This window comes from Delphinus delphis, chromosome 4 (genome assembly GCF_949987515.2).
Source record: "Delphinus delphis chromosome 4, mDelDel1.2, whole genome shotgun sequence".
Taxonomy (NCBI): Eukaryota; Metazoa; Chordata; class Mammalia; order Artiodactyla; family Delphinidae; genus Delphinus; species Delphinus delphis.
The window spans coordinates 134,086,364-134,111,469 of record NC_082686.1 but is presented as its reverse complement, the minus strand read 5'-3'; the positions used below and the strand labels follow the sequence as shown (position 1 = coordinate 134,111,469).

At 48.8% G+C, this 25,106-nt stretch overlaps 1 protein-coding gene across 2 annotated transcripts in view; it reads left to right on the top strand.

Moving 5' to 3' along the window:
• The first annotated feature begins 408 nt into the window (after positions 1-408).
• RFTN1 (raftlin, lipid raft linker 1) overlaps positions 409-25,106 on the top strand; it is a 205,277-nt gene continuing 180,579 nt past the window's right edge. Inside the window, exons 1-2 of one of the 2 annotated variants that reach the window (XM_060011523.1) lie at positions 409-693; positions 17,544-17,696. In XM_060011523.1, the coding sequence (XP_059867506.1) occupies positions 17,552-17,696 (145 nt within the window). In that variant the 5' untranslated portion in view covers positions 409-693; positions 17,544-17,551. Of the gene's footprint in view, positions 694-1,037; positions 1,053-17,543; positions 17,697-25,106 lie in introns of those variants that run through there. The other variant, XM_060011522.1, reaches the window with a different exon arrangement.

Sequence of the window (25,106 nt, the reverse complement as noted above, 5' to 3'; positions counted from 1 at the left end):
CCCACCTGTGGAATGGGGAGGATGAATGGTCCACTGTTACTGGTCCTCCCCCGCCCACTCCCAGCCATCAGCGTCTTAGAGGCAGTCGCCCTCCAGCACCCAAGCCCAAATTTTGAGGGCTCCGAGTCCCCCACGCGCGCTCCTGACGCACGCAACCTTGGTTACAAGGGGTCGAGAGGGTGGGCGGGGGAGCCACGGACCTCTGAGCCGTGGAGCGGCGAGGGTCACTGGCTGGGGGAAGCCGTGTGCAGCGCGCAGGTTGCCGGCCGCCTGAGGCGGCGGCGCGGGGCGCGGGGCGCGGAGGGGGCGCGGGGCGGGCCAGCTGCTCCCGCGGCGGCTCCCCCGAAGACGCAGCGCAGCATATTTTGCACATGAGTTCAGAGGAAGAGGAAGTGTAGCCGGCGGACGCGCGGCGGCGACGGGGGCGCGTCGGGGCTGGAGCCGGAGCGCGCCGGGCTCAGGGCGCAGCTAGCGGGAGCGCGGCGGCCGCGGGCTCCGCTGAGGGACAGACGCACGGATCGCAGGAGGGACGGACACACGAGCACGCCGCGCCGCCTGCCCCGTCCCCACCCCCTGGCGCCCACGCCTTCCCCGCGCCGCCTCCTCTGTATGGCACAAACTTTCCTCCCGGGACGGAACACGCTGTCTCCGGGAGCCCGCGCCCGCGCCTTCTCCTCAGCTTAGTCCAGAACGGTAGGTGGGCGCCTGAAGGATTCGGGATGGAGGCGGGCGCAGGCGGGGCGGGAACCCGGCGGGCAGGGGGAGCCTGGCGGGGCGCCTCCCTGCAGGTTGCCGAGGCTGGGCGTGCTTCCCAGGCGCCGGGGCTGCCAGAGGGCCATCCCCGTCCGCTGCACCCCGGCCCGGATTGGATGGGGTCGGGGACAGGATCCATGGGACGCAGCGGTCTTGGGCCAACTTTTTTTTTGGGGAAAAAAAAATCATCCCTGGCGAGCCATGGGGAGAGGCACCCCAGAGCAGTCTGTTGAGGGTCGTGGGCTCCGCATGCTCCGGGCGCCTAGGAAGGAAGCAGAGGGGAAGCTTCGAGGCTACAGGTGGGTGTAGGACACTGCTGCAGGGGGTCCTCGGCAAAGATCAGGCGGGAGCTGGCCCAGGAATCCAGGTTCGGGAGGGCACGAGGCCGGGGTGGGCTGGGGTGGAGGCGACTCCCGCTGCCCTTCTGCGTGCGCCCCGGGAGGTGCGTTTGTTCCCGGGGCAGCGGTGTTGGACGGGCGGGAGCAGACGTGCCGCGCGTTCAGAGGAAGCGCCGCGGCCAAGGGAGGCTCAGAGCCTCGGGGCGCGGGAAGTCCCCGTCACTGAAAACGGGCATCTCCCTTTCTGTAAAGGGGGTTTCTTCCCTCGTCCTCACCACTTTCCGAGGCCCAAGGGACGCCAGGGTGGACCTGGGTGAGGGCGGGGTGGTGGCGGCGTTTATTTCAGGAAGCCCCGTTGTCAGGCATGCACACCCCCCCTCCTGCGCCAGGGCTCATGCCCTTCACCTAGACTGCCGCTGTCTTTGGCAGCGGGAACCGCGTGGAGGCCAAGGTGCAGTAACCCAGGCGCCCTGCCTCCCTGGTGCTTGCACCTGGCTGCCCTGTGTCGTTGTGGGTGGTCCCCAGGGACGCTGGGTGGTGTCAGTGAGTTTGTTAGGGGGTTTAAGAACAAAAAAGTATTAAAAAAAAAAAAAAGTCTGGCACCAGTTCCTATGTTTGAGTGACTGCCCTGGTCTCCAGCAACCTGGTTTCCTTCTTGTAATTGGTACAGCTGTTTTCAGATGGTGGGCGCAGTCAGGCGAGGCGTCTTCCAGCCCCTGCCATCGTGTGTCATCTCAGGATAAGTGAGGCCCTGCCAGGAAGGAAGGCAGGCGTAATGTGAGCCACCTCTGGGCCCGTGCGTAGGGCTTGCCCTGCACCCCACGTGTCCCTGGCCACAGGGATTCCTAATTTGTACCTCTGAACAGCTGAATTCCCTACCAAGTTCAAGTGACCCCAGATGTCACCAAACCCCACAGAGGGGTTAAGCAACAAGCTGTTTGGGGCTCTTTGGTGCGTGTGCGTGCTAACCTCAGTGAAATCACTTTAACCTCAGAGGGAGCTCTGCATCCTCTTTTGCCTTAAGTGGGGTTTCTGGCCTGACAGCTGTGAGGACACCCCTCTGGCTGCATTTGTATAGCAAGTCGCCGGGTCGCTTTTTCTTTGTTTGTCTTTTGGCTGCATGGACGTGGGACAAATGGAAGAGAGGTGTTGTACCGTTAGCTAATAGATTTGGTGCAGGAACTGAAAGAGAATTAATTGGGAATACGAGTCAGTGAGTTCTTTTTCTCCCTCTTGAGCAGGAATTTTTGGCCTCCATTCAAGTAATTGCTTTGTCTGTAGGGAAACAGGCAGAAAATCTTTGGCATGAGTGATGTGAGTTCCTGTAAAGCTACTTGTGTTCTTCCAGTCTTAACTTTTCAGCAGAATCGAAATTATGTGGGCCCATGGCTTGGTGGGCATGGGTGTCTTGCTAAATTTCTAAGTTGGTGGGCTAGGGAGAGGGCCCTGTGACTCTTTCCCCCACCCACCTCCTTTTAAAAAATATAGAAAAGTTGGGGCTTCCCTGGTGACGCAGTGGTTGAGAGTCCGCCTGCCGATGCAGGGGACGCGGGTTCGTGCCCCGGTCCGGGAAGATCCCACATGCTGCGGAGCGGCTGGGCCCGTGAGCCATGGCCGCTGAACCTGCGCGTCCAGAGCCTGTGCTCTGCAACGGGAGAGGCCACAACAGTGAGAGGCCCACATACCGCAGAACAAAACAAAACTATATATATATATATATATATATGTATATATATAAAAGTTGCAAAAACAGTGACCACCCAAATACCCGTATCTAGAGTCTATAATTTTACAATATTGGCTTTATTACACATCCGTCCATCTAGTCATCCCTCTATCCATCCATCAGCAACTTATTGTTTTATGCATTTTAAATTAAATGACAGACATTGGTACAGGTCACCTCTAAACGTTTCAGCACACATTTCATTATTTAGAGTTCAATATATGTTCATGATTTTCTTAAGGTAAAATTTATACATATGGTGAATTTTTACATACATACATATCTCCATATAGTGAAATGCACAGACCTTGAGGGTAACATTTGCATAATGTTTCGACAGACACCTACACCTGTGTAACCCTCATCTCTATCAAGTAATGTCGCCATCACCCCCAGAAAGTTCCTTCATCCCCATTCCCAGTCAGTCCCTGCCCTCACCCTTTGTTTCTCACTCAAAGTTAGTTTAGCCTGGTCCTGAACTTCATGTAAGTGGAATTCCACTTACAGTATTTATTCCACTTTACAGTATTGTGTAAAGCTTCTTTCAGTCAGCATGTTTTTGAGGTTCACCCATGTTTTATGGACCAGTAATTCGGTCTATTTTATTGCTGAGTTACAGTCCGGTATCTGTTTATAATGCAGTTTGTTTATGTATTCCCCTGTTGATGGACACATGAGTTATTTCCAGGTTTGGGGGGTATTGTGAATGGAGCTGCTGTGAATATTTGTATACAAGTCTTCCTAGGGACATACGTTGTCATGTCTTGTGGGTAAATGGAGTGGGATTGCTGGGTCATAAAAGAGATGTATGTGAACCTTATGAGAGGCTGCCCGACCTTCTCCCAACATGGTTATACCATGTTACACTCCCGCCAGCGAAGAATACAAATGTGAGATTCCAGATACAACAACTCATCTTCCTAGCCCAAAGTCAAGAGCGTGGTAGACCAGTGTTCTTCTGGGGCCCGAGGGAGCCAGTAATTGGAACATCTGAGACAGTCTGGACCATGCTGTTCATAGCTGGAGGAGCTGAGAGAAATCCCTGACTCTGCCAGTAAATGGGTTTACTCTTAAATTATTGCAGACAGTCAGACAAATATTTTATTTTTAAAGATCTTCAGAGAAGGGAATTCCATAGGGGAACGTCCCCTTGGTTGTGAAAGAAGATCGACTGCTTTCTATATAAAGAAAAATAAACCCCAAACCCCAAAGAATTCCACTAAACTTCTGCTTCGAAACTCCTGGGGGATTTCTGGCGTAGTGGTCTGGTTGCTGTGAATCTGGTGGAGATTCCCGTTGGATTTCACCGGCTGAGGCAGCTGGCTGTTGAAAGCGGTTGTGTTTGCTTTGTGAGACAGGTCAGATTTGGCTTTTTGAAGGCTGCGAGAACAGCTTTCCTGTTAAAGTGATGTGGCCTGTCAGTGAGAAACATGGCCTGTCAACACCCCTCTTATTGTCCTGGCTGAGAAGATGGGCCGTTCCCTCTCAGGTCCCCTTGCACCTTCGTCCCCGTCTGTGGGCCTGTAGCCAAACCTGGTCTTGGCTGATATAGGAAGTAGGAACGGAGCTCCCTGCCTATGTGAGACCCAGGATGAAGCTTTGACATCTCGCTGAGGTGTCTCACTGAGGTCAGCTGACAAGTGGTACAGAGTCTTAAGACATTGGCCTATGTTTGGGGACTGTTCCCTTCATCCGCCAGCCTAGTACATTGCCTGCCGCAGGGTAGAGGCACAGAATAATTCTCATGGTGCCCATCTGGGTGACTGCCTGTCTGGACGTTGTCCCAGATGTCAGGACCCCAAGACGTATTTTACTAGAGGCCACTTTACTATAGCCCGTGAAACAGGTTCAAAGTGTTAGGAAAGCTTTGCCAACTGTAAACTTCCATTCTAGTAGCACCGTTTTTATTTTATTACAGATTTTACTATTGCTGTTGACAAAATGATCATTATAGCTACCCCTTGCCAGGCGCCCATTCTTTGCCAGCCACAGTTAGGCTCGTTACGTGCGTGCTCTGAATCTAATCCTCGTGAGAGGCAAATACTATTATTATCTGCACTTTGGCCTTGAGGAAACTGAAGCTTAGGGAGTTAGGGAACTTGCCCCAAGTTCACATTTTCATGTTTCCTGGACATTAAGGGAAGAGGCTATGACCTTCTGGTTTCGCAAATGCAGATTCCATCTGCAAGCATAGATTTCCAAATACACGAAGCCGTCGTAGAAGAGAAATGTAAGCTGGATGGGGGATGGAAGTTGGAACAAATGACACACTGGAATCACTTTCTTAAGTTTTTTGCCTTTTTCTTTTTGTTTCAGGCTTTCTGAGATTTGGGGCACCTGGAGCCTGGGTAGAGGTGCTAATTTTGGTGACAATTTAAGATATGATTTGTTGTGATGATTGTAATTTTATCGTAGGGAAAGGAAGACGTGGCCAGCTGTTTGGTTTGAGCGTCTGTCAGCTCACTTGTGGCTGGGCTGTCCACTACAGTAGCCACTGGCTACATGTGGCTATTTACATTTAAATGTCAATGAATTAAAAGGAAATACAATTTAAAATGCAGTTCCAGTGTCACCGGCCACCTTTCAAGAGCCCTAGAGCCACATGTGGTTATTGGCGAGCGAATTGGACAGAGCAGATGTATTTTCATCCTGGTTGAAAGTTCTGTTTGATGGGGCTACTCTGTACTAAGCATTTCTCTTTTGTCCTTCAGTTTAAGAATTGGCCACACTCTTGGCTAAAGCTTAGGCTGTTTTTCACTGACAAAGAGATAAATTTAGCCAGACATTTCTTTTATGTTTATAAAAAGGTTTGTGTGTGTGTGTGATCCTTCCTCCCATTCACATTCAGTTTTTGACATAAATTTGAGTTTCCCTTTTCTCCTGGTCCCCCAAAGGGGCTCTCGTTATTATCGTTGTGTATTTCACCAAGATGCGTTCTCTGAAAAGATCGGTACAGCGGGCAAGCGATGGCCACTGCTTGAGGCCCTGTTAATTTCCTCGCTCTCCAAAGAATTCAGTTCAGCGTTTAAATATGCATTTGTGCGACTTACTCCCTACCTGGGCTGAATTCAGGAAGAAAAAGTGCTCTCAGCGGGGCCAGAACCAAAGAGCTAGAAAATCAGGTCACATTCTATGTGTGATGGCTACCTGCCAAGACTGAGGTGGAGCAGGCATCCTTTGGGGTACCTGGGGGCTTCGTTAGGGGGTTTTCCTGGGTCGGGCCTGCCCCTGTGGTGTCGGGAGCAGCGGAGGGGCCGCAGCGTCGTCGTGTCTGATGGTGCAGGATGGTGACGGAGGGACGTCCCCTTTACGGGGTGTCCACACTCAGGCTCGGTTCAAAGGAGAGGGGCGCCAGCCCACGGGGGTCAGTGGGGAACCCAGAGCCCCCAGAGCTGGGAAGTCAACATCAGCTATGTTTGCTCAGCTTGTTTGATGCTCACCACCTCTCGTGCTACTTTATGAAGCTGTATTGGACGTTTCCACACTTTTTCAACCAGGAAGCCAGCTGCACTTCACTGACAGCGTTCTTTGGCTTTTAAAACGAAACTGTCCCATTGTGTTTTTCCATAGGCAGAGCCCCTGGATGGGCAGCATTTATTCTTTGCAAAGGATTATCAGCTTCCATGTGTGTGTGTGTGTTTGTGTTTGTGTGTGTGTGTGTGTGTGTGTGTGTTGGAAGTCCCAGATTAGTATTTCACCCCGAGGAAATACTTCTGAGGAACCTTCAAGTTTTATGGAATAACTCCCAAATTACTCAGATTTGGAGAAATTTTTGTAATAGACCTTATCCATTAAAGTCAGATGAGAAGAGATTAGGTTAATCACAGACTCTGGTTAATGGAACGTGACCATATCGTGAATTACAAGATTTTGGAAATGCAGAGTACAAGAAATCAGACTGGTCATTTAAACACTTCTTTAATTTAGAGAGGTCTTTGGGGATTTTTCCAGTGTCTTGGGACACTTTATAAGCACCCTTTCGGTGTGGTGTAATTATAGCAGGTTAACAGGGATCTTTGTCATGGATAACAAGTAGTACTAGTAATAGTACTAATAATGGTTAACATTTAGACAGCCATTTCTAGGTGCCTGAGCTCTTCTAAGTCCTGTTAAATTAACTTACTTAGTCCTCACCCTGCAAGTAGATTCTGCGGTCATCCTGATTTTATAGTTGAGAACCCTGAGGTTAAGTGGCTCCCTTGACGTCACTCAGCTAGGAAGTAGGGACCCTCGAACTTTAACCAGGCACTCTGGCTCCAGAGCGTCACCAGCCCCTGTGCTGTGCTTTTAAAAAGGCGAACTTGAGAGCAACAGGCAAATATTCCAAAGACCCTTCCCATCCTTTTCCAGATAATAGGCACCTTTCCTTCTCCGGGAGTCTGTTGACGGAGTAGGTGTTACTGTGCATCTCTTGGGGCAGGGCATTGGGGTAGTTGTTGTTGAGGATGAAGAGGTAACTGCCTTCGAGGAGTTTGCTGTCCCATGGGAAGATGGAGCGGTACCCAAAGCTCCAGAGCTCTCTCCCTTGAGCTGTGGACTGGTCCATCCGGCTGCCCACCCCACCTCCCCTTGGTTGGAGTTAACGCATCCAGGACAAACTCCGGTCTGCTCTGGCCCAACTGCTCCTTTCACGGTGTGCCTGTCTTGGGAGGTGGTCTGCAGCTTTACAGGTGCTCAGGCCACAAACCTGAGAGGGGTCTCGGATGCCCTCTTTTTCTCATGCCCTGTCTCCAAACCACTAAGAAATCTCACTTCCTACCTTCAAAACATATCCAGAATTTGACCTCTGCTCACACCTCATCACCACCTGCTCTCCCTGTTCCCAGGGTCAGAGTGATCTTGTCTCCCTTGGGGCTCGAAACCCTCTGAGGTCTCCCATCTCACTGGGGACAAAGCCAGCGTCCTGACCACGGCCGCCCAGGCTACCCCACCTCCCCGGGCAGGTCCAGGACCTCCCGGCCTGTTTGCGCTCGTGGCCACCTGCTCCCTCATCCCAGCGCTCGCCCTGTCACCTTCTGGGGGAGGCCTTCCCTGATCACGCTGTTTTTTTTTAAATTGTGCCCTCCCCTGTACTTGCTAATGCCCCTCTCTGCCTTACTTGTTTTTATGTGACATACTTTTTTTTTTTTTTTTTTGCGGTACGCGGGCCTCTCACTGTTGTGGCCTCTCCCGTTGCGGAGCACAGGCTCCAGACGTGCAGGCTCAGCGGCCATGGCTCACGGGCCCAGCCGCTCCGCGGCACGTGGGATCCTCCCGGACCGGGGCACAAACCCGCGTCCCCCACATTGGCAGGCGGACTCCCAACCACTGCGCCACCAGGGAAGCCCTATGTGACATACTTTTAAACTTGAACTTCTTCATTATTTTTATGTGTCTGCTCCTGAAAGTAAGGTCCACGAGGGCGGGGTTGTTCTTGTTTTGTTTTGTTTTGGTCTTTGTCTCTGTTTCACTTCGGTATCCCCAGCACTTGGAACAGTGCCTTGCACCTACTAAGTGCTCAGTGAAGGAGGGCGTGATGGTTAATTTTATGTATCAGATTGGCTACCACGGGGGTACCCAGTTTTTGGTCAAACAGCAGTCTAGGTGTTGCCATGGGGTATTTTTAAAGATGTGATTAACATTTGAATCACCCTCCCTAATATGGGCGGGCCTCATCCAACTAGTCTGAGGACTTAGAAGACTGAGGTCTCCTGAGGAGGAAGGAGTTCTGCCTCCAGATGGGCCTGGGGCTCAGCTCTGCACCATCACGTTTTCCCTGGGCCTTTGGCCTCCTGGCCTGTGCTATAGATTTTGGACTTGCCAGCCTCCAAGTCCAAAGACAAGACCTTTAAAACAAATCTGCCCCAACTTCTCTCTCTGTAGATATCTACATAAGGACACATATACGCACAAGAAACCCAGGAGGAAGAACAGGCTTTTGGGGCAGGGTGTTGTGTTCTCTTTGGGGCATATTCATCTGGAAGTGCCAGGAAAGTTCCAGGTGAAGATGTTGGAACGGGTCCATGGGTGTGTCTGTTGGAGTTGGAGAGCGGTCAGGCTGGGAGGTGAATCTGACAGCTAACGGGGAGATGATGCAGTTATGGAACTTTTTTAAGCCTACGTGCCTCCTCGTATTGGAGGTTCCCAAATTCTGTACTAAGGCACCCCAAGGCACCGCAGCAAGTGGTACTTGCATGTTGGTTGCCACCCTCATTACTAGCCCGAGGTAGTTCACAGGATCAACATCAAAGGCCACCACTTCCTTTTGATGATGTCATATCTTTGCAAAGCTGGATTTGGGGTGGTTGCTAAGAAGATCATTGTTGAACAGGAGATGAGGGTGGTGGTGTCCAGTGTGATTCTGAGGTTTGAGAAGTTTCCCGGTGCCAAATGGATGCACACATCCCAGTAGTAAGTAATTACGGTAATTTAAGGATGCAGGAAATTTTTTTTTTTCAGTTTGTGTAGTCTGTTCTTTCAAAAGGATGCTAAGTTGTTTATACATAATTATCAATTTGTTTGGACCTGACTACTTAATAAATCGAGCTGTGGGTATTGCTTTTAGCCTGGGGGTGCTGTGAACAAACGTATAGGGACACTGGGGGTGCCGTGACCTGAAAAGTGTCAGAGCCTTTGCCCTGTATTGTTCTGGGTATTATATGTAGTGTGTACAGGATAAGGACCAGGGACAGAAAGACAGGGGACAAAGGGACAGGAATGAGGGCTGCACACCAAAAGTTGTATTTCTACAAAAACAAAAGATGTGAGCAAATAAAATATAAGCATTTGTTGATTCAGGGTAGTGGGTACAGAGATGTCTCATTTTTTTAATCCTTATCCATATGCTTGCGGTGGTTGGTAGTGAAAGTAATTTGAAGAGAGAGGCAGAAGGAGGCTGGAGATAGAAATTTGGGGGTGCACTTGTGTTAGGGACGACAACAGAGAGCCTGGGAAGGGAGGGTATGAGGTCCAGCGAGATTCGGGTGACGCAGGGGTGGAACCAAGGGGGTCAGCAAGACCACGTTCTTCTAGACTGTGGTTCTCAGCCCTAGCTAAGCAGCCTAAGAGAGACCCTGGGCCCCTGCGGCCTGGGTGTTAGGAGATTGGAGAGGGTCGGGAGTGGGAAAAGACAGGGTTTGCTCTGAGCGTGTTGATTCTCAATCCTGGATGTCAGTTAGAATCACTTGTGGGGATGTCTTAAAAATGATGCTTGGGCCCCACCCCAAATGCCTGGGCATCTGGACATCAAAACAGCTGTCCAGGTGATTCCAGTGGGTAGCTGAGATTGAGAACCACCGCCATGGCTTTCTCAAGCTTTACTGTGATTCAGACTTTGATGAATCGTGTGTGAAAAGGTGGATTCTGATTAAGTAGGTCCGGGTGGGCTGATCCCAGGAGTGCCATTGCTCCTGGTCTGAGGACCACACTTTGAGTAGCAAGTTCTTCTGAGGGGAGGCTGTTTTAAGGGTGGTTGTGATGGAGGCTAGTGGGAGAGCAGAAAGAAAGGTGGTCTGGATCAGTCTCCACCGAGTGTTTTCCTTTGATAATGTAAATACCCCTCGTATTGCCTTATCTCTTGCTGTGTAACATATTACCCCCAAACTTGGCAACTGAAAATAGTAATGAATGTTTATTATCTCGCAGGGCTTCTGTGAGTTAGAAATCCAGAAGCAGCTGAGCTGGGTGGTTCTGACTCAGGGTCTCTCACGAGACTGTGGTCAAGATGCTGGCTAGGCCGAAGGCTGTTCTGGAGCTGAGGGATGCTCCCACTTGAGTGTTGAGTTCATCGTGGCTGTTGGTTGGAGGCCTCAGTTCCCTGCCCTGGGGGCTTCTCCACGGGGTTAATAGAGTGTTCTTACAATATGGTAGCGGGCTTCCCCCAGGGACATATCCTACTGACTACACAGGTCAGCCCTGCTCAGTAGAGGAGGGGACCACTGGTGAACGGGAGGATTATTGAGGGATATCTTGCAGGCTGTCTGTGATACATCTTGTTGTCTTCAGCTAGGAAATGTAATGCATATGCAACACAGAAAACTTGGGAATATAGAAAACCATAAAGAGAATGTCTCTCATCACTCGTGACCCAGAGGAAATTTCTGTGAATATCTTTATTTAACCTGCCAGTTAAAAAAAATATGTGGATTTTCATACACAGATACACACATAGACACTTAAAAAAAAGTAGCACCATAATATAACCCCGTTTCATACAGATTGTTCTTTTCCTTGGCATTGAATCAGGAATACTTTACATGGGTCAGTTTTAGTTATCCTTGGGTTTCTGTCTTAGTTTGTAGGATATCAAGATTTGACACCATCCGTACAGCTGATTGGATTTTCAAGTTTTCATTTACATTTCTGGGTGGAGGGAGATGTTCTTATCATGTAAAAACTTCTTAATTTGGATCATCAGTTCCTACTTTGGGTGCCTGAATGATGTAATAAACACACTCGAGTCTTTAAATATAGGATTTGAGTGGAGAAATAAAGAATGAGTTTGCCAGCTGATCCAGCATCATTGCGTATAATTGCCCCATCTCTGGTCGCTTGTCATGAGCTGTTGGCAGTTGTTAAAATTAGCTTTACGGTCTGCCTCAGATTAGCAGCAAGTGTGGTAAATGAGGGCTAACTCTTAATGAAACTAATTTGTATTTGAAAATATAACTACATTTATTGCCCCCATTATTTAAATGTGTGCATGCTAGTTGATAGTAAAAATAAACCTTTAAACTCAGGGATTTTTTTTAAACCCCAGCTGAAAAATAATTGTTTAAGGAGGTGATCCTTTTTTTTTTTTTTTTTTTTTTTGCGGTACACGGGCCTCTCACTGTTGTGGCCTCTCCCGTTGCGGAGCACAGGCTCCGGACGCGCAGGCTCAGCGGCCATGGCTCACGGGCCCAGCCGCTCCGCGGCATGTGGGATCTTCCCGGACCGGGGCACGAACCCGTGTCCCCTGCATCGGCAAGCGGACTCTCAACCACTGCGCCACCAGGGAAGCCCGGAGGTGATCCTTTTTGAAGTGGTTTTCCAGTGTTTTACGTGCATCTGGGGAAGTATTTCAAAACCAAATTAGAACTACTTTAAAATAAAAATTCAAACATTTCAACATTTAAAATGACACAGAACATCGTGCCCCATGGCTGATCAGCTCTTTCTGGAACCAAGTCTATGGGGATGTGCCCTCTGTTTTATATCACAGCGGTTTTCTCCAAATGCCCTGCACCCCGCCCAGACTTCTAGAACAACCAGCCTCACCGTACCACGTGTATGTCTTCATTGTCTTTCTTCTCCTTCACCTGTGATCTCCTAGAGGGTAGGACCTGGTCTTTCCATTTTTGTATTTCCTAATTGAGGGTGTGACTCAAAAGAGGCCATAATAAATGTTCATTAGATGAATGAATGCACGAACTTGGAACATGAATTCTCTCCCTCATGGAGCTGACAGGTCCTGCATGAAACTGGGCCCACATATACCAAAGACACACCTCCTTCTAGGCTTGATTCAGAAAGAATTGATTTTTCCAGAGTGTCACCAGTTGAGGGATCTTTGCTTCTGGGTCATTTGCAAATGACCTCTCCTTGTAGTGGGTCTCAGAGACCCCCAGTGATGACCTTATTTTCTTCCCTAGTCTGTCTCCAGTCCTACTAATGTTTAGCCAGTTTCTGCTGAAGAGCTGTAAGGATACTTCGGCTCTTTTCCCACTGTCTCACCATAGGAGTGGGGGAAAGACCTGTGAAGACCCCTTGGATGGTTTTTCTTAGTGCCTTGATGCTAGAGAGACCCATGCACGTGGGTGCAGGGATGTCTTTTGGGAAGATAAAGACGTAAAAAGAAGAAAAAACCCTCCTGTGTGACTGTCGAATAATCAGAGCTGATCCAACCATCACCTCACACATAAAACAAGTAACCTGGTTTCCATAGGTGTCAATGTGAAGTGACTATAGGAATTTGGAAGGGCAGAGCTATGGGGGTTGGATGGACCATACGGAAGTACTGGAAAAATGTCATCACACACCGGTGATTTTTAGCAAGTGTCCTTTACAAAAACAGACAATAACGAAAGGAGAAATAGCCATGAATAGCACTGCTGGTCATGATTCCCTCCCAGTGAGCTGATGCCCCAGGGTGAGCAGGGGTGGCCGAGCTAAATCCGCGGAATCTCAGCGGGTCTCACCTTCCACGGTGCCTCTCGCGGGTCAGCATCTGGCCACCCTGAGTGTGTTATTCATTAACAGGATCCTGTACTTACCGTGTAACCCAGCGATCCCGCCCCGAGGTATTGCCGTAGAGAAATGAAAACTTAGGTCCACGTCAGAACTTCTACGTGAATGTTTACAGCCACTTTTTTTAGAATCGCCCCAAACTGGAAACTCCCCAGATGTCCTTCCAGCATGAGTGGCTGAAGCAGGCCCCTGACTGCAGGCTTGGCCGAGGAGGCAGCTGGCTGTGGTCATTTGGAGCAAACTTGATGTAGAGCTTACCTGTCGTATGATGAATCACGCCAAAACTTAGAGGCCTAAAGCAGCAACAGCGGTGTGTTTTGCTCAGGGAGGGCCTCTCTTCGGGGCTGCTTGAGCTCCCTCATGGCATGGTGGCTGGGTTCCAAGAGCAGGTGTCCCGAGAGTCAGGCAGTGGATGCTCCCAGTTTCTTAAGGCTCAGGTCCAGAAGCTGGCACTGCATCATCTGACGCTTTCTATAGCAAAGCAGTCACGGAGCCCGGATTCAGGGGAGGTGACATAGGCCCCGCCTCTCGATGGCAGGAGTGTCAAAGGATTTGGGGGCCACATTAAAAAACCATCACAGTTACCGTTTACCTTCTGCCCTACCTTGACCCCCGAGACCCTCCCTGAATGTCTGTGCGGGGCACGTGCAGCTACGCCAGCCCCATCTGCTGGCATCCGGTGAGGCTGTGCCCTTCACTCCTTCCTCCTCCTCCACCTCTCACTGCCCTCCAAGGCCCATATGCAGCCTCTGCCCCAGCTTCTTGTGGGATTCTAATACAACCAGGGTTTGGGAACCTTGCACTGGAAACAGGGAAGTTTACAAAATGTAGATGTAAGGCACTATTATATCTTAGTTTTCCTTCTTTTTTTTTTTTTTTTTTTTTGCGGTACGCGGGTCTCTCACTGTTGTGGCCTCTCCCGTTGCGGACGCGCAGGCTCAGCGGCCATGGCTCACGGGCCCAGCCGCTCCGTGGCATGTGGGATCTTCCCCGACCGGGACACGAACCCGTGTCCCCTGCATCGGCAGGCGGACTCTCAACCACTGCGCCACCAGGGAAGCCCCAGTTTTCCTTCTTTTCGTAAGCTAGATTTTGTGACTTGTTTGAGCATAGTAGGGACTGTAACAGACATTTTTGGAGTGATGTAAAAGTCTTTCCTATTTTGACAGGGGTGGGGTTGGTGGAAGAATGCAGGAAGGAACTAGGAGGAAAGCAAATGTGCCAGTAGCAAGCAAGGTAGGGCCCTAACACGAACGAGTAAGAGGAACGAATTCACACTGAGCTTTTGGTGACTGGCAACGGCTTCACCATGATTCCCTTCCCAGAGAGAACTGTGCTTTAGAAGCACAGTTCTAAAGTGCTTTAGAAGCACCTCAAGGATTCACTGGTATTACAGTTTTGCACCTGGCTGGTACAGTGTCTGATCACATAGATGATTTCCCAGGGTCTCATTGTGTCCTGTGAGACAAGCACAGTGCCCTTTGGAGTGAACTTGGACCTCAGGTTTGGGATAGTCTGATTAAAACCTTAAATTCAAAGTTATGAATTGGGAGTTTTTCTAATACTTCCTGACATGCCTCCCTGCAACCCCAAATTTGTCTGAGACTATCTTACTCATCTTGATAATCCTCTCCTCCTTTTTTTATGCTGTGCAGGATCCTGTCCTTGAGAGAAGAAATTAAATCATACTAAAGTGTTAGTGGCTACCAGGAGCTTGGCTTGTTGCCCGTCCCAGGGAGATATTTGTGGTTTCAAAGGCAATGCTGAGGTAGGGTGTTCTCAAAGGAATGACTCTCTAATGCTCGAATTTACCTGATAGGATAGCAAGAATGGGAAGATTTTTGAGGAAGGGTTTTTTTTCTTGGAGGTCCCCAAATGCTCGGTCCTTTGTAGGGAGGAAGACGAGTGAGTGACTGGTAAGCCTTTGGGTTATTTCCAGTTCTGTTCTGGCAGTGATAGTATTTATCTCACTAGGTTACCTGTTCCCCAGTACTTAGGGGCCTCCCTGTCTGCTTCTGCTTTGCCCCGGCGGATGCCAGGCGGTTTGCTTTCTAGCAGTTAAATATGCAGCCTCTGTGCATATCAGCTATTATATCTGCAGAACTGCAGAGTATTTTACAAGTAATCAGTTCATGCAGACTGCACATAAATCATGTCTGCTCTGGCCCTTTGGACACTAATGTTCTCTTATTAAGGCATAAGTAAGCCTTCCTGTTCTCATCCATCCTTCCAGACTTTTTTTAATTACTGCCAATATAGCCTGGTTGTCGCTTCATCAGCCTGTTCCCTCCCTCCCCGGCCTCGTTGCTTTTGTGCGGTTCATCTTGTTGTTTTGGAGCTGGCCAAGTTGCCGTAGGAAGCTGGGTACCTTGTGAATGGATTGAACCAACGGAAATTCTTATCTCAAAAAGGAAGTGGCCACCACGTTTCTGTTTGTGATATTCTTGACCAGTTAATAGATTTGTGAAATATGTTCTGATGGCAGCACCGGTGCCCCAGAGAGGAGGGAACTTAGCCTGGCTCGGTCACAAAAGGGAAACTATCTCCCGCTGTAGTCTGGGGAGTGGATAAAAAGTCATTTCATGAATGTCATTCTGCCTAAATAAACAGAGAACATTCATTGTTTTTAATCCCCTGGAAGCTCAGCCCACCCTCGTATGCACATCGTATTAACATTTCTCCGTTTTCTTTCCAAACCGCAGCCACGGATCTTTGCTCCGATACACGTGGATTCTGCTTCCAATTTCTGCGGCCCTGCTCTTAGTGTTCAGCCAGTTTTCATTTTGGTCTCAAATGACTCTGAGTCTGGAAGAACCGCTCTGTTCCTGTGGTTTGGTCTAAAACGGAATAAACAGGGACTTTTTAGACGAGGCCTGTAAAAGTACCACCATCTACTTTGGGAGGTGTTTTTTGAATGTAAAATCCTGTCTAAATAATTACCGTTGAGGGTAGAAAGGACTTTGGAAATAGTAACAACTTATTATCCCCTCTTAGAAACCACGGCGGAGCGACATCTCTCTTATTTTTTTTTCAGATGGGCTGACACCATGATGCACTTGTATTGCTTTTCACATCCCATTTTTTAATCATGTATACAGAGTATAGGGGAACTGAGACACTCTGAGGTGTTATTTTCCTCAGATGGGGAGAAAAATGATATAAAACAATATATTTTTTTAAACATCCTTATTGGAGTATAATTGCTTTACAATGGTGTGTTAGTTTCTGCTTTATAGCAAAGTGAATCAGCTATACGTATACATATATCCCCATATCTCCTCCCTCTTGCATCTCCCTCCCACCCTCCCTATCCCACCCCTCTAGGTGCTCACAAAGCACCGAGCTGATCTCCCTGTGCTATGCGGCTGCTTCCCACTAGCTATCTATTTTACATTTGGTAGCGTATATATGTCCATACCACTCTCTCACTTCGTCTCAGCTTACCCTTCCCCCTCCACGTGTCCTTAAGTCCATTCTCTACGTCTGCGTCTTTATTCCTGTCCTACCCCTAGGTTCTTCAGAACCTTTTTTTTTTGATTCCATATATATGTGTTAGCATACGGTATTTGTTTTTCTCTTTCTGACTTACTTCACTCTGTGTGACAGAGTCTAGGTCCGTCCACCTCACTACAAATAACTCAATTTTGTTTCTTTTTATGGCTGAGTAATATTCCATTGTATATATGTGCCACATCTTCTTTCTCCATTCATCTGTCAGTGGACACTTAGGTTGCTTCCATGTCCTGGCTATTGTAAATAGTGCTGCAGTGAACATTGTGGTACATGACTCTTTTTGAATTATGGTTTTCTCAGGGTATATGCCCAGTAGTGGGATTGTTGGGTCACATGGTAGTTCTATTTTTAGTTTTTTAAGGAACCTCCATGCTGTTCTCCATCAATTCACATTCCCACCAGCAGTGCAAGAGGGTTCCCTTTTCTCCACACCCTCTCCAGCATTTATTGTTTGTAGATTTTTTGATGATGGCCATTCTGACTGGTGTGAGATGATATATCATTGTAGTTTGATTTGCATTTCTCTAATGATTAATGATGTTGAGCATTCTCTCATGTGTTTGTTGGCAGTCTGTATATCTTCTTTGGAGAAATGTCTGTTTAGGTCTTCTGCCCATTTTTGGATTGGGTTGTTTGTTTTTTGTGATATTGAGCTGCATGAGCTGCTTGTATATTTTGGAGATTAATCCTTTGTCAGTTGCTTCGTTTGCAAATATTTTCTCCCATTCTGAGGGTTGTCTTTTCGTTCTGTAAAACAGTATGTTTTTGGTGTCATTTCAGAATCACAGGCTGGCTGGTAATGGTATCTTATGAGCGAGAGAAAGCAGCCTGAGCGTAGAGCCTCCAGTGTTCAGGTCACGGGTTGAACTGTGCTCTAGATTGCAGCCAGGCTCAAGTCCTTTACGTGTTCTTCAGGGAAATAATGGGGTCGTTTATACTACGGTGTGTAAAAACAACATCTCAGGAAGAAGAAAATCATTCCCCCGTTTTTCTCCTTTTGCTGGCAGCTGCTGAAATGGGTTGCGGATTGAACAAGTTAGAGAAACCTGATGACAAACGGCCTGGGAATATCTATTCGACGTTGAAGAGGCCCCAGGTGGAAACCAAGATAGACGTGTCCTATGAGTACCGCTTCCTGGAGTTCACCACCCTGACCGCCGGTGAGGACGGGGTTCAGCCCAACCCAGGGGTGGGGGGCTTGACAGGGCTTCGGCCCAATCAGCGCTGAAGGGGCTGCCCAGGACACGCTGGGGGGTGGGGGGCTGGAGGCGGGGCGGGGGGGGGCGTTGGGAGGTGAACTGCAAAGGGTGGGCCTGTTGAGAAGGGCCTGCGCTCAGAAATCCAGATTTTTAGGTGAAATCTTTCATTGTTTTGAAAGCTAGCAACTAATTTACATTGTAACAAATTAAAACCAGGTGTGAGCCAAAGAGTACACTTGGGTGGGTTGCATTTGGCCCTGGGCCCGCTTGTTTACAGACTGTTTCACGACAAGACGCGCGGAAGAGGACAGTCGCCATCTGTCCGCGTGGTCGTCTGCCCATCCACCCAGGTCTCCCTGCCCCTTGTCCGCTGGCCTCTTTCGAGACTGCTCGTCCAGCGGGCTTGGCCCTGCCTCACCCCGGTGTCCCAGTGGCCCCCGGGTGACTGGCGAGTGAGGGTCAGTGTTTTCATCCCGAGCATTTGCTGAGCACCGACTGTATACAGAGAGTTGAGGTGGTGCTGTGGGAAAAGCACGCGGCCCGTCCTGGTTTCCAAGACTCGTACACATGGAAAAACTCAGCAGGCTATTACTGTAAGTCGGAAACATGTAAACTATGTTTTCGGAAGAGGAAGAGAACATTCTTCCTTGTGGGAGACCCCTGGAAGCCGTAAGCCCAACCCAGGAGCTTCCTAACAGAGACATCTTAAGACTAACTTTCTCCCTGGGCTTCTGTGAATATGTTAATCTTCTAGTAAGAGAAGAGAATTCATGGGGAAAGCCCTCCGAGTCGTGGGTTTGAGCCCTGGCTCTGCTGTGGAGCAGCCGGGCCTGCAGTGTCCTCATCTGTGAAGTGGGCACACACAGACCAGCTTGCAGGGCAGCACTGAGAGTCAGGAGAGGCGACACGTGTTCTGAAGCTCTTAGCACGTCCAGCTCCAGTTGGGTTGCTGGCATCACTACCCCAGCTCCCTCCTCCACCGCTTCTGCCCGACCACCTTCGTGCTGAAGCTCCAGATGCTTTCTGAGCCCCGAGAGGGATGGGCAGCTGGGCGTCTCTGCAGGGGTGGGCCTGGGCACCCCTCACGTCCCCCAAACTGAACCCGGCCTCTTCCTCAGCAGGCTGCTTCCTGCTGGCGCCGTTGATGAATATAATGTCACCGTTGTCCTAAATGGCCAGACTTGACACCTTAGTCATTGTGACCATGTCTCCCCCTCACCCACAATTTCCATTCTGTCACCCAGGCCTCTTAAAACTACTTCCAGAAATGCTAATGAGGTAGCTGATGTAACATGGACAAATCTGAACCTAGAAGCATTTGGAGTATTTCGTCATCCAGTATTTGCTCAATGAGTATTTGAGCGCTTTCAGTGTGCTGGGCCTCGTAGGATGGTCAAGGAGAAAACCAGAGCATGTGTAGGAGAAAAGATCCGAAGGAAGTATGTAACAAGATGGTCGATATTGATTGTTAGGGTGCTGAGATGGTGGGGGAATTCTTTTTCTCTTTTTCATATTTTTGTGCATTGTGGTTACACTTCTTTTATTACTAAGAGGAGTGATTTGTGCCTTTTGCTTTTCTTAGTAATAATTTCCAGGAATATGTCCCGCCCCCTGCCCCCCACTGATTCATCGCTCATTCCCTGAGCTATTTCCCTGACCTTGTTTGTTTCTCTGCTTCCTTGTGCTCCAGTCACAGCACCTACATGGCTTGTTTGGATTGAATTACCTTTTGTTTTCCAATTATAAAGTGGATATATGTTCATCATAAAAAGTTAGGAGGGGCTTCCCTGGTGGTCCAGGGGTTAGGACTTCACCCTCCAATGCCGGGGGTGAGGGTTCCATCCCTGGTCAGGGAGCTAAGATCCCACATGCCTCGCAGCCAAAAAACCAAAACATAAAAAATAAAAAAAAAAGCAATATTGTAACAAATTCAATAAAGACTTAAAAAAAAGTTAGGAAAACACTGGAAAAATTCTAGCTGGTCTCCCTGCTTCTCTCCCCTTGTTCCCACCACCCCCAGATCACATCACTCCTCTGCTCAAAACCCTGCCATGACTCCCAGACCCTGAGACACCAGCTTCCCTCTGCCTCAATCTCCCACTGTCCTGCGTGTTCTGTCACTGCGGCCTCGCTGTTTCTCAAATCTCCCAGGCCTCCTCAGGGCCTTTGCACTGCCTGTTCCCTCTGCCTGGAAGTTTTCTCAGATATACCCTGGGTTCAAACCCTTAACCCCCTTCTCTGGGAAACCTCTCTGACTGCCTATTTAAAATTTCACCTCCCCTGACACCCCATCCCTTTCCCCTCTTGATTCTCCTCGTAGCGTATGCTGCTGTCAACATGCTTTATATTTCGCTTGTTGTTATTCATTTCCTTGTTTGTTGTTTGCCTTCCTTCAGAAGGTGGAATCCCTTCTCATGAGAGCAGGATTGTGCTTATTTTATCCTTTGCTGTATTGTCGGTGCTTAAAAAAAAGAAAAAAAAAGAACAGTGCCTGGCACATAATAGAGAATCAATAATGTTTGTTGAATGAATCCTCAATGTATATTTTTGTATCCTGCTTTTTTGCATCTTAACATTGTACCATGAGGCACACACCTCGTGGTTCCATATGTTCTGAAAATATGATTTAATGACCCCTATATGCTTGAATTACTCAGGGTGCTGTAATTTATTTAGGGTCCCCTTTTATTGTTTTATGTTTTGTCTTGTTTTTGCGGTACGCGGGCCTCTCACTGTTGTGGCCTCTCCCGTTGCGGAGCACAGGCTCTGGACGCGCAGGCTCAGTGGCCATGGCTCACGGGCCCAGCCGCTCCGCGGCATGTGGGATCTTCCCGGACTGGGACATGAACCCATGTCCCCTGCAACGGCAGGCGGACTCTCAACCACTGCGCCACCAGGGAAGCCCTTTCTGACACTTTTATTCCATGATATATTAAACTCATTTGTGTTTCCTTGAGGGCAGAGACCAAGCCTTTCCCATCTTTCTGTTCATCTTTCTTGTTTATGCTTTCTGGCCGAGAACAGCGTGTCCTAAATAGTTGGGTTCTAGTACACCTTCAAAGTCACTGTTACACCTGCTGATGCGGTTCTCTGGCAGCCTGTCAAGTTTCTTTTCCAGAAGTTCTAATGGGATCATTCATTATTGCTCTAGAGTGGAGCCAACATTTGTTAAGAGCCTACTGTGTGCCAGGTCCCGTGATGGGGCATTAGATCCCTGATCTCATTTTTTTAAACTTTTCAACTTTGCCAAAGTATTATTTAAGCGTACCACACTGCACATCTTTAAAATGTTCAAACCCATGAAGCCGTCACCTCATCAAGATGTAGAACGTTTCCACTGCCCCCAAAGTGTCCTCATGCTCCTTTGGAGTCCCTCCTTTTTTCCAACCCTCTGTCCCCAGACAGCCAGTAATCTGCCTTCTATCACTGATTTTATTTTCTAGAATTTTCTATAAATGGAGTCATGGTGTGTAGTCATTTGGTCTGGCTTCTTCCACTCAGCTTACTTATTTTGAGATTCATGTATGTTGTTTGGTGCGTCAGTGGCTCATTCCTATTTCGTCGCTGAGTAATATTCTATTGAATGAATTTACCACAGTGTGTTTTTCCATTCACCTGCTGATGGACTTTGGGGTCATTTCCAGTTTGGGGCGATTACAAATCAAGTTGCTATGACCATTCGTCTTTTCGTGGTTTCTTATGTCATCTTATCGCCACAGTAACCCAGTGAGGTGTATGGGGACACTCGTTCCTTTTTTGCAGAAGAGGAAATGGACCCTCAGAGCGGTTAAGTAACCTTTCTAAAGATGCAGTGCTAGGAAGTGATTAGGGTGGAATTTGCATATGGATCTCTTGGGCATCTGAGCTCTTGTGCCTTGTAAACCGCAAGGTGCCAGAGAAATAGGCATTGACACCAGTCAGAACATTCTTGCTAGAAAACTTGTGTTCTAGTGTAGAGACACATAGGAGTACTCTTCTATAGGGTTTTGGCCATAGGGGATTTTTGAGAAGCACTTGACATGCTTATTTTTCATAGCGAAGGTGGTCATCTGACACGTTAATGAATTTCAGGTTGGGGAAAGGGTGTTGTCCACTTCCACTTGCTGGCCTAGGCAGGAAGGGGACCACGTGCCCTTTAAAACAATCGAGGTCAGAGCCAACATTGTTCTATCTGTCCCTTGCTTAGAGCTCGGTGCTTTTGTGGATGATACTGAGACACGCAGCCTCGCTTGTAGGGCTGGCGGAGGCAAAAAGCAGCGGGAGACTCACAAGTGAAGCATGTAAGCTGGCAAAAATCTCCATTCTGGGTGATTCGATTGGATCTTAAATTTTCAATTAACTCTGGTCGCCGAGGGATGAACCTGCCCTTTGATGGGTTTCATCGCAGACGGAGGCCCAAAAGCATCACAATTTCTGCAAAACGGTGCTTCATTATCCCTCTTCTGTGTGTGTTTTGCCAGCTTCTCTGTGCCAGGCCACTCAGAAGCTACCTGTGTCAGCTCTGTGAGAATCCACTGTGTTTATAACATGCTTGGTGTGGGGACAGTTGGCAGTCAGAGACCTGTAGGATGAAGTTAGTGCCCAGGGCGTGATCCTTGCTTGAACTGTCTAGCCCTGCACTGTCTAGTACAGAATTCACCAGCCACATGGTTACTGAAATATAATAATTGATTACCACTGAATAAAATGAAAAATTCAGTGCCTCTGTCACCCTGGCCACACTTCAAGCGCTCAGCACGCACATGTGGCTGGTGGCTACCATACTGGACATCGCAGATGGAGGACACGCCCACCATTGCAGAAGGGTCTGTCGGGCAGTGCTGTTCTAGTTGGTTTTCAAGGGAGGATAACTCTGTGGCAGGTCTGACTCTGTATCCCTAATGCACATTAATGTACCATGTTATTATGAAAGTTTGCCCTTGGGTTCATCACGGACTGTAGGATGACAGCTCATTGATTTCACAGATATTTATTGAATGTTGACCAGAGGCAGATGTGTGTCCTGAGCACATAAGAGTGAACCAGACAGGAGGTGCTCCCTTGTCTTAGTCAGCTGGGCTGCTGTAACAAAATGCTCCAGACTGGTGGGCTTAAACCACAGATTTTTATTTTCTCATGGATCTGGAGGCTGAAAGTCCAAGATCAGGGGGCCAGCAGGGTTGGGTTCTGGTGAGAGCTCTCTTCCTGGCTTGCAGACGGCCGCCTTCTTGCTGTGTCTTCACGTCTGAGAGAGACAGAGAGAGTCCCTTCTCATGTCTCATTTCTTATAAGGACATTAGTCTTATTGGAGTAGAGCTGCACCCTTATGACATCATTTAACCGTAGTTGCTTCCTTACTCTAAATACAGTCACATTGTGGGTTGGGGCTTCAGCAGTTGAATATTGAAGGGACAATTCAGTCCATAGCACTGGTCTAGCCCACTGGTCTACATGGCTTCGGCATCTTACAGATGAAGAACCAAGTGACTGTAGTACTTGAGGCTAGAGTGCTGGTGATAGAGGGGCTGTGGTGGAAGGTTCCCTTGTTGGAAGATGTGTATGTCAAGGAAGGTTTGAGATCCGCAGGTGGATTTGGAGTTAGCCAGGCAGGAGAATGAAGCTGGGAGCAGGTGATCTTTTCAGGCAAAGGGGACAACCTATGGGAGGGGCCAGAACGTGGAGACAGCATTGCATGTACGGGAAGCTGTAGGTGGTTCAGGTCGGTTGGAGTGTGGCTTTTCAGGGGCCAGGTGACTAAAGGTCTTAGGCCTTGGACTGAGGAGACTAGGCTCTCTCAAGAGCCCTGAAGGATTTTAAGGTGGGGCGAGGGTAGGTGAGGTGATCAAATTTATGTTCTGGAAAGCTCGCTCTGGGTTTAGAGTGAAAAAGGATGGCAGGGATAAAACTGGGGGAGAGGAGAGCATTTGGAAACCATTGCAATCATCAGGCAAGGGGTGAAGGTGGCCTCAGCTGAAAGGGTGGCAGTAGGGACGAGGGAAGTGAGCGGGGGGGGGGGGGGGGGTCAAGAGAGATCAGGAGGTGATCCCAGGGACTGACTGGCAGGTGAGGGAGTGGGGAGTAGAGGAGGAGGTAGTTCACTGGGCACCTGGATGGCTGGCATGGGGGCCACACGGCTGGATGCTCTGATTCTGTTTTAAAGCAGTTTCTTTTTTAAAAAAATAAATTTATTTATTTATTTATTTTGGCTGTGTTGGGTCTTCAGTGCTGCTTGCGGGCTTTCTCTAGTTGTGGCAAGCTGGGGCTACTCTTCGTTGCGGTGCACGGGCTTCTCATTGCAGTGGCTTCTTTTGCTGCAGAGCATGGGCTCTAGGTGCGTGGGCTTCAGTAGTTGTGGCGCGCGAGCTCAGTAGTTGTGGCTCGCGTGCTGTAGAGAGCAGGCTCAGTAGTTGTGGCGCACGGGCTTAGTTGCTCCGCGGAATGTGGGATCTTCCTGGGCCAGGGCTCAAACCCATGTCCCCTGCATTGGCAGGCGGATTCTTAACCCCTGCGCCACCAGGGAAGTCCAAAAAGCATTTTCAAATAATGATCTCACTCGATCATCCAGGTGGCCCTGAGAGCCAAAGCAAAAGCAATTTTTTTCTCTTTCTTTTTTCAGATGAGGAAATTTCCTTGATATGTAGTAGGTAGTAAGTGGGACCAGAATCCAGTGCTTGTACTGCCTTCACACAGCATTTTTCTCCTGCACGTGAAGGAGAGCTCAGGCCTCCCGAATGGCATAGCAGTATAAAAAATAACTTCATTGGGGTATAACTTATGTACCATAAAATACACCCATATGAAGTGTATGGCTTGATGAGTTTTGGTAAATGTAAACACCCGTGTAATCACCACCACATTCAAGATGTGGAACTTTTCCATCACCCTAGAAGATTCCCTGCCCCCAACACCCGCCCCAGACAACTGCTGATTTGCCTTCTGTCACTCTAGGTTCATCCTGCTTCTTCTCGAGTAACATAGCAATGTAGTCATACAGGGTATATACTTTTGTGTCTGACTTCTTTTTTTTTGCGGTACGCGGGCCTCTGACTGCTGTGGCCTCTCCCGTTGCGGAGCACAGGCTCCGGACGCGCAGGCTCAGCGGCCATGGCTCACGGGCCCAGCCGCTCCACGGCATGTGGGATCTTCCCGGACCGGGGCACGAACCCGTGTCCCCTGCATCGGCAGGCGGACTCTCAACCACTGCGCCACCAGGCAAGCCCTGTGTCTGACTTCTTTAACTCAGCATAATGCTTTTGGGATTCATCCATGCCATTGTATAGATCAAGAGCTCATTCCTTTGTGTTTCTGAGTAATATTCCACTGTCTGGATGTGCCACAATTTTTCAATCATTTTCCTGTTGAACACTTGGGCTGTTTCCAGTTTGGGGCTAT